The sequence below is a fragment of the Chrysochloris asiatica genome, unplaced genomic scaffold (genome assembly GCF_000296735.1).
Source record: "Chrysochloris asiatica unplaced genomic scaffold, ChrAsi1.0 scaffold00006, whole genome shotgun sequence".
NCBI classification, from domain to species: domain Eukaryota; kingdom Metazoa; phylum Chordata; class Mammalia; order Afrosoricida; family Chrysochloridae; genus Chrysochloris; species Chrysochloris asiatica.
The window spans coordinates 17,798,598-17,810,485 of NW_006408524.1; the positions used below are offsets into that span (position 1 = coordinate 17,798,598).

At 40.0% G+C, this 11,888-nt stretch overlaps 1 protein-coding gene across 1 annotated transcript in view; it reads right to left on the reverse strand.

Annotated features, from left to right (window-relative positions):
• Positions 1-11,888, reverse strand: part of BBS9 (Bardet-Biedl syndrome 9) — a 604,103-nt gene that overhangs the window by 430,372 nt on the left and 161,843 nt on the right. Inside the window, exons 5-9 of the mRNA XM_006832142.1 lie at positions 11,356-11,530; positions 6,826-6,836; positions 3,248-3,299; positions 1,681-1,693; positions 1,243-1,248 (exon numbers count right to left, since the gene is read on the reverse strand). Of these exons, the coding sequence (XP_006832205.1) occupies positions 1,243-1,248; positions 1,681-1,693; positions 3,248-3,299; positions 6,826-6,836; positions 11,356-11,530 (257 nt within the window). The remainder of the gene's footprint in view (positions 1-1,242; positions 1,249-1,680; positions 1,694-3,247; positions 3,300-6,825; positions 6,837-11,355; positions 11,531-11,888) is intronic.

Sequence of the window (11,888 nt, forward strand, 5' to 3'; positions counted from 1 at the left end):
ATATTGACAGATAAACAATAAACAGATTCATATATTGATAAATACAAAGAACATATCAGTTTATCAGAGTCCTACTGTGGCACTGTAGAGCAAGCAGTGGACTGAACTGCTAACCACAAAGTCAGTGGTTCAAACTCACCAGCTGCTCCTCGGAAACCCTATACAGGGTCACCGTGAGTTGGAACCGACTCAACAGCACTTAACACCAGGAGTAGTTTATCTGGCATATATAATAAATTCTCAGTAGTGGACACCATGGCTTTCCATAAGTATTTTACACCTTCTATTTCAGTAATTAAATTATTCTTAAAAGCAACTCTTAATGTCATTCAATCTGCTATTGTTGTTGTTGTTAGGTTCCATCAAGCCGATCCTGACTCATAGCCACCCTACTTACAACAAAGTGGCACTGCCCAGATCTGCACCAACCTCACAATTATTGCTATGTTTGAACTCACTGCTGCAGTCACGGTGTCAATCAATCTCACTGGGGGATGATCAATGAGACAATCACTATCTCATGCATGATGTCTTCTCCAAGGACTGTTCCCTCCTAACAGCATTGCTAAAGTTAGTGTAATGATGTATCAGCATCCTCACTTCTAAGGGGCATTCTGCCTGTACTTCTTCTAAAACAGATTAGTTTGTTCTTCTGGCAGTCCATAGTACTTTCAATTTCTTCACCAATACCATGTCAGCCGTTCTGCAGAAGAAAGATGAGGCTTTCTGCTCCCGTAAAGATTTATAGCCTCGGAAACCCTGTGCAGGGTCACTACGAGTTTGAACCGACACTATGGCACTTAACAACAACAACCATGATACAAATACATATATTCTTTTCCTATCTTCCTTATTCAATGCCCAGAGTTCACATGCTTATACAATGACTGAAAATACCATGGCTTGGATCAGGTGCACCTTAGTTCTCAGAGTGACATCTTTGCTCTTTATTACTTTAAAGAGGTCTTTTGCAGCAGATTTTCCAGTGCAAACTGTTATTTGATTTCTTGACTGTCGCTTACATGAGCACTGATAGTTTGTTGTTAAGTGACATCAAGTTGGTTCCAACCCATAGCAACCCTATATAGGGTTTCTGAGGAGCAGGTGGTGAGCCTGAACAACCGACCTTGCAGTTCAAACGGCTTTGCAGTCTGACGCATTAACCCACAGCGCCACACCAGGACTCCGGTAGCATAGTGGTTACGAATCGGGCTGCTAACCTCAGGGTCAGCAGTTCGAAACTACCAGCTGTTCCGCGGGAGAATTGAGGGTTTCTGCTCCCATAAGGATGTACAGCCTCGGAAACTTTGTACAGGGTCACGATGGGTCGGAACCGACTCCATCCATGGCACATAACCACCAATCAACTCAGTATGCTGAAGTGGCAAGCTTGATTCTTGATAAGAAGAATCCTTTTCTTTCGGTTGGAATTTGGTGCAATTTCATCCATAAGCAAAGGTCCAGTTCATCAAGTTGTAGCAATTTACTCTTGCTCCTTATATCAAACTTCTTAATCTTCATCTGACCCAGTTCTGGTCAGCAAGCCATCCAAACTAGGTCGAATGGGTATTGTCTGCAAGTTTGTAAGTTCTCACACGCCATCCCCCACATCAGACCAGCTGGCTGCTTCATTCTTAACTCTAGGCCCCAGTGGCTAGGTCCCTGGGCTCGGGAGTTCACACGTCTCCCTGAACTTCAAACCAGCCAGCCCTTCCTCTTCTCTCTCTTATCTCAAGGTCATCAGGTATCTATGGAACATGGCCAAACTTAGCCCATGTCTTCATTGCTGCATTTCCCCCACTTCCCCTCACAAGTTGACCAGGGCAGTCACCAACGAGCATACAAGACTGCTCGTACGTTCCCTCTGAATTTCCATCTTAGAAAGGGGTTTACCTAAATGGGCTGATTTTCTTGCCTTGATGGCTCCAAGGCAAACAGTTTGCTTGATATTGTCACAGCCAATTTTTTTATTTTTGTTTTTGTTTTTCTTTTCTTCCCTTGCTGGTCTTTTTTCAAGAAGTATCTTCTCTTCTAGCTGTTCTGGGTTGGTCTGCATGTCTTTTCAATTGGGAATGTCCCATCTCCAAAGGTTCTGTCTGGGTGGGACTCAGAATTCCATCTAAGGCCCCGTACTCCACAAAGGCTAAACAAGAAACTCATTTCCCTGGGCACACTCTAGTCCTCTTTTAGATAATACAATCAGTTATAGGCTGAAGATGGGCTTACATGCTTTCTCTAATCATATTTCCTAATATTCTTTTCTATCCCACATAAATGTCTATATTACAATAGTAATTGGCAGAGAAAGCCAATATCCACATAACAGTCAAGCACCTTAATAATATTTCCCCACCTTTACCTACTCAGTCTATTTTTCTATCCCTACAGCTTAGAGCACTGTTGTTCCAAGTCTATACATCCGTCACAATCTACCTCTATCCCATTTAGCCTATGCATACCTCCCTATGCATCTACCTCCCTCCCCTCTTCATGCCTTATCTTCCCCCTCCTTTTCATTGCCCTCCCCATCACCTGAGCTACCATGTGTCTATCACTTAACCTGTGAGTTACTGTGCCCTCCCTCTCACCCCTGGTAACCATCAAAGAATTATTCTTTTATTATGGAAATATTTTCTTAAGATTTTACAGTAATTATCTTAAGCAATATTTGTCCTTTTGTGCCTGACTAATTTCACTCAGCATTATGTCCTCAAGGTTCATCCACGTTATGAGGTGTTTTTTTGCAGCTTCATTGATATTCTTCAAGGTAGCATAATATTCCATTGTGTGTATGTACCAACGTTTGTTTATCCATTCTTCCATTGATGGGCACTTAGGCTGTCTCCATCTTTTTGTTATTGTGAATAGTGCTGTGATGAACATTGGTATGCATGTATCTACTTGTATACTGGTTCCTATTTCTTATGGAAACATACCAAGCAGAGGAACTGCTGGATCATAAGGTATTTATTTCTATTTCCAACTTTCTGAGGAAGTGCCATACCATTTTCCAACGTGGTTGATCCATTTACAGTCCCACCGGCAATGTAGGAGGGTCCCAGTCTCTCCATATCCTCGCCAGCAGTTGTTGTCCTCTGTGAACTTCGCTATTAATGCTGGTGTGAGATGATATCTCATTGTTGTTTTGATTTGCATCTCTTTAATGATTAATGATCGTGAATATTTCTTCATGTTTGTTAGCTGCCCGAATGTCTTCCTTGGTGAAGTGTCTGTTCATGTCTGGTGCCCATTTTTTAATTGGGTTATTTGTCTTTTTCTTGTAGAAGTACTGAAGTTTCCTATTAATTTTAGAGATTAGTCCCTTGTCTGATATGTCATTGCAAAACAATTTTTTCTCAATCTGTGGGCTCCTTTTTTATTGGTGAAATCTTTTGATGCACATAAGTTTCTAATTTTAGTATGTCCCAGTTTCTATTTTGTCCTCTATAGTTTGTGTGTTTTTTGCCATGTTTGATAATCTATGTATACCATGTATTAGAACCCTTAAGTGTATCCCTATTTTTTCACTGATGATCTTTATAGTTCTCTGATTTACATTTAGATCTTTAATCCATGTGAGCTAGTTTTTGTATACGGTGTAACATACGGGTCTTCTTTCATTCTGTTGCAAATAGATATGCAGTTCAACTTTCTTTTTAACTAACATAAAAATAGATCTCTTCCAGTCAGTTGCCCAGGTAGCTGTCTTCCAAATTTCTTGGGATGGGTTAGTGAATGATTCTAATCAAGATTGCTGAAACATTTTTATTGGCGTTCCTGGAGACTTGTTTAATGATTTATTTAGTCTATAAAGTTTAAAGTCACAAAATTAATGGTATATTAATTCTAACCAAAAAATACAAGGTCATTGCCTCAAAGGGTTTCTAAGATTTAAATCTTTACAGAAGCAGACTGCCACATTTTTCTCTCACAGAATCCCCAGTAATAATAGAGAATATGTATACACCAGTAGGCCCTTGGGTGACGCAAACGGTTAATGTATTTGGCTGCTAACCAAAAGGTTGACAGTTTGAATTTACCCAGAGACACCTTGGAAGAAAGGTTGGTGATCTGAATGCAAAAAAAAAAAAAAAAACCCACGCCCCACTGCAAACCTTCTGGAGTACAGTTCTACTCCGACACAGGGGACCACCATGAATCTGCATCAACTCCACAGCAATTTGTTGAGGTTTGTTTTTTTCAGGCTTTTTGCTTTGTTTCGTTTTTAGGTACCCAGTAAGAAGGGAACTTAGCGGCAGAAGCAAGTAACTGGGGTGGAGGAGATGTTTTTTGGTACATGTTCAGGAGGAGAAAGCTAGATTTTAAAGAATGAGTGAGAGTTGATCATGCTTGCTATGGAGGGGGGGGGAAGGCACTTGGAGTCAAACAGATAGCACACGCAAAGGCATGAAACAGTGAAAGAGACGTGAAAGGCCACTACAGACGCTTGGGAGAAATTCATGGGGGAGGGGATGATGAGAAAGGTAGGAGGGTGAAGATCTAAAGCAGCCCTGTCAAACCATGCTCAAAAACGCCACAGGTAAAAACTGCAGCAAATCTCTGCACACTATCTGAGATGGACCTTCAAAAGCTCAACGTCTCCCCAGGTGCCCAAGAATTTGGCCTACATTCCACCCTCCGAATCTCATTGCTTATATTCCCAGTTCATAGGAACAGTCAGCGTGTGCACTGGTGACCAGAACATCAGCCGAGAGCTGGTCCTGCTGTGGATCTAACTTTGAGCAATTAATAACATAGGAGGCTCATTGCCTGCAGACACCAACCCACTGGAGGATGATATGGAGATTAACGAGATCACTGTAAAATTCCAAATCTCCTTGAGTTGTTTCAAGTTTCCCATTAAACAAAGAGTTACTATTTCATCTGAAGCATAACATGAGCCCCTAAAGTGGCCTCCTTATCCAAACACCAAGCAGACATACAGCCAAACAGACTTCTGATTCCCAAATCCCAATCACTGCTCTTCCTGGAAGACAACTCAGGAGAGTATTTTATTGCTTAAACAGAGCTAACAACAAATTTAGAAGATGACAAACTTAAAATTGCCTCTCTTTTATGGTTCTTCCTTAACCCTTCTCAACTGTGACCAATAATGTACATGAAAATCTATTTCCAAAACCAAACAATTTCAAACTGCCTAGGAAACTATGAATTAAGAAAACACTTGGATCTTAAAAAAAATTTTTTTAAAGCCTTAAGTGTTCCATGATAGAAGCTAAAGAATACAATTCCCTTGTTGAGATTGCTGAAAAAACAATCAGGATCAATGTAACAAGAATTTATGAAAGAATGCCATAGGTATTTCTCAAAAAAAAAAAAACGGATTAATCACAAATACAGCAAGTCTGGTGAACAGTGGTGCTTTTTGACCCAAGAGCCACAAACGTTTAAAACCACAGGTCTTATGAGGCACCATGACAAACCCTACCATATAATTTAGTGGGCTGCCATATCACATCATAAAAATCACACCGAGTGATTGAAATATGGATTGAAGTGCCACAGATCACAAACGCACACCCTCCAAAGTCATTTATTTTCAAATGAAACACAGTTGTCACCTCAATGGGGTACCAGGAGGTTTGGGAACCTTGATATTTAACCTGGAGAACTTTACTAGAAATGGAAGTTCTGAATACTAAGCATTACCATGCTGATTTCAACTATGACTAAAACATTGTTGATTGCACACAGGAGAGTCATTTACAGTGAAGGATGCCAGCAACAAAGTCGAAGTTTTCATTATAAATTTTTCACTCCTTCAGCAAGTCTTTTAGTCTGGGCCTACTCTATTGGTGTGGCACTGTGGTCAGTGCACTGGACTGCAAGGTCAGTGTGAACCACAAAGTTGGCTCACCAGTTGCTCCTAAGAAACCCTATACAGGGCTGCTATGGGTCGGAACTGACTCAATGGCACTTAACAACAACTACAGTGTGAGGCACTTTCTAAGATATAAAATTCATACTCTCATGGAATCATTAGTCTAGACCAGGAGAAAAGTAAACACGCAAACATTTAACATCAGTGCAAGTATAATTAGTACTATGGGAAGCATTAAAAAGCTACTCGGGAATCGAGAACGAAGAGACATTACTTACAGCTAGTTCAGGAAAGAACTAAAGGGGGGCAGGGAGGTTTCAGAAATAATGTTTATATGCAGAGAAGGAGTGAACAGCAATTCAAACAGGGAAAGCATGAGAAAAGGAGAGAGAGAAAATCCCTTCACATAATATGTTGTTGTTACTAAGTGCTGTGGAGTCAGACCCTTCTCTAGTGACTCTTAACATATATGGGGAACACCAAATATTTCAATTTGATCAGAGCATAAGACTTGTGAAGACCACAGTCTGGTTTTTGAAAATCAACTTGTCAAACAAACACATATTTAAATGCCCAAAGACCATTACTTGCTTAGCAATGTAGTAGGAACTACATAGTAGGTAACAGAAAAGGAGAAAAAATAAAAACTTGTGGCCAGTCTACTTGTTTAGGACCAGAAAACTAAACCCATGGCTATTGAGTTGATTCCAACTCCTAATGACCCTGTACTGTAGAACAGAGGAGAAGTGCTCCATGGGGTCTCCGAGGCTGTGAGTTTTACAGAAGCAGATTGCTATGCGCTACAGCTGGTGAGTTCAAACCACCAACCTTTCTGTTAATGGCCCAATGCTTAACCCACTGCTCCACCAGGAAATGCTCCCTGAATTCAAGTGGAATTGAGAGATCCCCATCTCTAGACTGCCCTGGGTATGCCACAGAAAGCTTGGCTGTATACTGTATGACAGTGGACTGAAAGAGCAGACTGATTTGCGGTCTCTGGCACTTGCTTGAAAACTGCTGGAGGGCAATAGAGAAGTCTTATTTGATTTTGCATTTCCAGTACCTTGCACAGTGTGTGGCACAGAAGAGTGTCCTGAAAAATGTTTGCTGAATGAATGAGTGGTTGAATAATTCAACTAAATTATTCAGTCAGTAAACAGATGTCAAGATGGAGATTCTGCTTTCAGAAACCTGATGTTATAAGACACACTCTGGAACATTTGCAAGAAGGCAATATTTGCTTTGCACAAAAATCTTTGGAAACAATAGTGACTAATTGTTATCAGGACTGGCTGTGAGGGTTGGAAATGTAAAGGTAGACATTTTGTAGCAAAAGGAGGGGAGTGGTTGATTTTGCAGTCCAGGAGCAGAGGACCCTGGGACCATCAAGAGAGAAGAGCGGAGTGTGGGACCCTACCCAGAGAAGCAGTGACGCCAGAGATGGAGGCAGAGACGATGATGTGAAGAGATGGAGCAGCTAGGGACTTTAGACCCGGAGAGAGAGAGGGGCTGTGTGCTGAAGACTGGGGGTCGGGGGGTGGGCAGGCTTGCAGGGTATACCCTTTGGTTGGTTGATGATGCATGGAGGGGATTGTAACCATGGCCATGATAGGATGAATGTGAAGCTAATATTCTCCCATGTAAACTATCATATAATTCACAATAAAATATTTTAAAAAGAGAGAGAGAGACATAAAAATGAACCGTACAAAATGAAAAAATTAAATCAGTGGGAAAAGTAATAATATGTCTTCTTGTTGGTTGCTGCAGGTCAATGCTGACTCATTAAATATATCTCAAAGGTGAAGAAAGGATGATAGCTGAGCCAGTTAATTTTAAAAGTGACTTCCAAATCTGAAAGCTCACATTATAGAGGTGTTGTTGTTGTTGAGTGCCATGATATCTGTTCAGACTCACAGCAACCCTGTATAGGATTTTCAAGGAGCGGTTGGCGAGCCTGAACCACTTTGCAGTTCAAACTCACATTGCAGTCTAGTGCATTAACCCACAGAGCCACACCAGGACACCAATATAGAGGTATAGTAGAATGTGATTATAAAAGGCACTGGATGTCAAAGTAAGACATGCTAGACTTCTCAATGGGCTATAATAGTTACTCTGGCTTAAGTGTTTTTACACAATGTGCATGAGAAAGACTATTCAATGCCTAGATTAGAGGTAAGAACACCAGAAATCAAGGTGAAAAGATAAAGAACTGAAAGAAGGGGAAAGAGAAGGAAAAAACGGACTAAGAGACATAGAGAGCAGGGTTGACTGACTAACTCTGGCAGTCAAAGGAAAGAACAGGGAAGAGAAGATGATCCAAACTTTGGGCACACGTGGCCAAGAGAGTGGTAACAAGAAAGCCTCCTTCCCCCAATTCAAAATAAGGACCAGCAATGTTCCCACTTGTAAAGAAAAACAATCCTCTGAGTGTGGCCCTGAATTAGGGTCACCTGGAGTATGTGTTTACAATGGCAATTTCTGGATCTTATCCCTAAATCAAGGGAGCTCTGGTAGCATAGTGGCTACGAGTCAGGTTGACAACCTCAAGGTCAGCAGTTCGAAACAGCAGTTCCGCGGGAGAAAGATGAGGCGTTCTGCTCCCGTAAAGATTTACAGCCTCAGAAACCCTGTGCAGGGTCACTATGAGTCGAAATTGACTCCATGGTACTTAACAACAACAACAACATCCCTAAATCAATTCAATACAAATCTGCTGTTGATGTGAAAATAATGCATTTTATAAGAAACTGCCCTGGGGATTCTTATTCACACTAAAGCTGGACAGTCACAGCCTTAGATAGTTCCCATTTGTATAAAAATGAGCTGGTTTTAATTAAATATTAATATCAAAAGTGAAAATGCATTATGTCTTATAAGCCTATTCTATTAACTGATCACATTCTATTAACTGATTATAGATAGATTTAATGAAGCTCAAAAGAGCAAAACTACATTTTTCAAGCTTTCTCTCATCCTAAATTGTAACAGTAATGATCATTTAATTCAATCTATTAAACCTGAAAGCACACACTAGTTACAACATACTTATGCAATATTATAAATCTTCTTGATGGTCATGATTTCATTATAATCACATATCCCATACATTTTTACCATTTTCAAAGATTCGCATGATGGATAAAGTGCACATTTTTGTAAAGTCCTAAATGGAGATGAATCTAATAGATTGGTATGTCGGAAAATTATCACAGATACAACAGTGTGGGCTTCTGAAAGATTAAACTCATACATTAAATAACCTCCACATTGCTTCCTCATCAAATCACTGCTAGAGTTATTACCAAATTAATTCCAACGCACATATTTCAAAGAGTAAGTAATGGAGCTTTCAAATCTTTGTATTGTGACCTTTTGGCTAGTACTGCCAATATCGCTACTTGGCAGAAGGTAAGACGCAGACTTGTGTGCAAAGCTGAAAAGCAGACCTCCTCAATACTGCTGAAGTTTGGAAAGTCGTGAATATTTTATACAGATATTTTTCCCAAACTCGCAAACAAATGTGTTTTGTTATAGGATAAGCACTGAACCTCAAGGTCAGTTTGAATCATAAGGTTGGCAGTTCAAACTCACCAGTCACGCCTCAGAAACCCTATACTGAGTCAACATGAATTGGGACCGACTCATTGTCAACAAGAACCGTGAGAGTCCAGATGAAGGAATGTGAGATGATGATGCACTACTACCATCAGTTCACACCTGATTAGTCAGAAACAACTGCTTACTTTCAGAGTTTTGAACCCTAGATACCTTGACAAAAACTCACAAAAGGTAGACTGCTACTTACAAAGGAAAAAACTGCATTAACTTACTATACATCCAACGCTGAAAACAAGAAGATAAAAATTTACAACTGTTGCCTGATGAATTTATATTTTCTTCCTGTCCTGGGAGAAATCATGTGGCCAAAAATAATACTGAAAAACTGTAATGATGTGTTGCTTGAATATTTAAAGTTTGAGATGCTGCCATCAGTAAGATAACAACAATAAAGTTACTGAATATATTGAAATCTTTTAAGTCTATTACTTTTCCTAGCATTGATTTTTATTTTATTTTCCCCAATCTCTCTTCCAACAAAAAACACATCTTCCAACAAAAAACACATCCTTCAAAATCTCAAAACCTTAGTGTACTGAAATTAGTGGAGGGGAGAAAAGATCTCCCTTAAACACAATTCAACAAGATCACTAAGGATATCCAGAAAAGAACACAAACTGCTTTGAAAGGATCATTTCCACACTTTACCTCTACTATGAATTCGCTTCTGAAAAAACAATTAACATTCATAACAAAATTTGTACTTCTGGCCGTTAGTTTTCCTATGCTGCATCCATTCTTTCGTACGATTGAATCACTGTAAACAGACCAATTTGTATCTGCCTTTCTCACTCAACAGTGGGCTTTATTACCTTATGCTATCAGTGAGCAGTGACAATAATTATGGAGCACTTTCGACAGGCTAGCAACTTGACAAGCATTATCTCAGTAAATTCAGGTAAGAGACTTGGCAAAATGACATTATCCTTTTCTTTGAAAGCCAGAAAAGTGTTGCAAATGGTAAGCACATGGCTAGTGTCCAAAAGGTTGTCAGTTCAAATCCATTCAGAGGAGTCTTGGAAGAATTGACTCAACAGCAACTGGCTTGGTTTGTCTGGTTTTACAGGCAGGTTGCGGAACACTGACAGTCACGCAGCTGTGAGCACCAAAAGGAAGATCGTAACCCAAGTCTGTCTCTCCACAATATCTCTATAGTATTACTCAGACTTCCAAACACTTTTAATACATTAATGATACACTCTCAATCACTACTGCTGTTGAGTCGGTTCCAACTCATGTTATGTGTTATGAGCTTGTGCCGTGGAGTTGGTTCCAACTCATAGCGACCCTGTACGGGGTTTCCAAGGCTGTAAATCTTTACGGGAGCAGAAAGCCTCATCTTTCTCCCACGAAACGGCTGGTAGTTTCAAACTGCTGAATTTCAGGTTCGTAGCCTGATTCGTAACCACTACGCTACCAGAGCTCCTTACTCATAGCGACCCTGTATAAGGTTTCCAAGGAGCAGCTGGTGCATTTGAGCCATCAAGTGCCTTTCAACTCTTTTTTTTTAATAATGATAGGCTCTCAATCACTGCAATTGTCTAACTCAATGAAGCCAGTCTCTTTTTATATTTGTAATATTCTAGCTCTTTGTAGAAAATCATGAATCTGCAGCAAAACAAACCAACCCACTGCCATCAAGTCAAGTGTAGCACATAGAGCTCCCGCACGGCAGAGTGGAGCTGTTCCCTGGAGGTTCCAACGGCATAAATCTTCACAGAAGCAGACTGCCTCATCTTTCTGCCATGGAACAATTGGTGGGTTCAAACTGTCGACATTTACATTCACAGCCAAAAGCCTTAACCACGGCACCACCAGGGTTCCTGTTGAACCAGCAAAACACTCACCAAAAATTATAATGATTTCAAAGATTAAACATCCAAACTTACTTATAACTTTCTACTTGTCGGCAGGATGAGACCGTAATGAAGGAATCTGTCCGAGAACTGTAAGCGAGCGGGCCAGGCAGGAGGGACCCAGGGAGAAATCTCCCAAAAGCATAGCTTTCCTGCTCAAACACCATAAGCATCCCATCCATGGACTGAATACAGATTAAATCTCGACCTAAAGAAAAATGAGAGGAAATTCAATGACATTGTTTTATAAATATGAAACTTTCATTCATCACATCTCACCACAAACACACACACAAAAAAAGCACAGTAGTTAGTTTTTTAGATGGAAGAAAACGGATAGTTTAAATTTTAAATGCACATACTGATGAAGTCATTATACAATTGTACATCAGTATACATGCATCTCTCAATCCTTACTTTACTCAGAAAAACAGTATCTTTTAAAGTAAATTTATTTAATGAAAATAAATGTACTTAAACTATCATTTCAAGTATATTTATTTTCATTTACTGCATGCTGATATCTCCGGGAATTCATAGAATACAAACTGAAGTCTTTCAAGAAA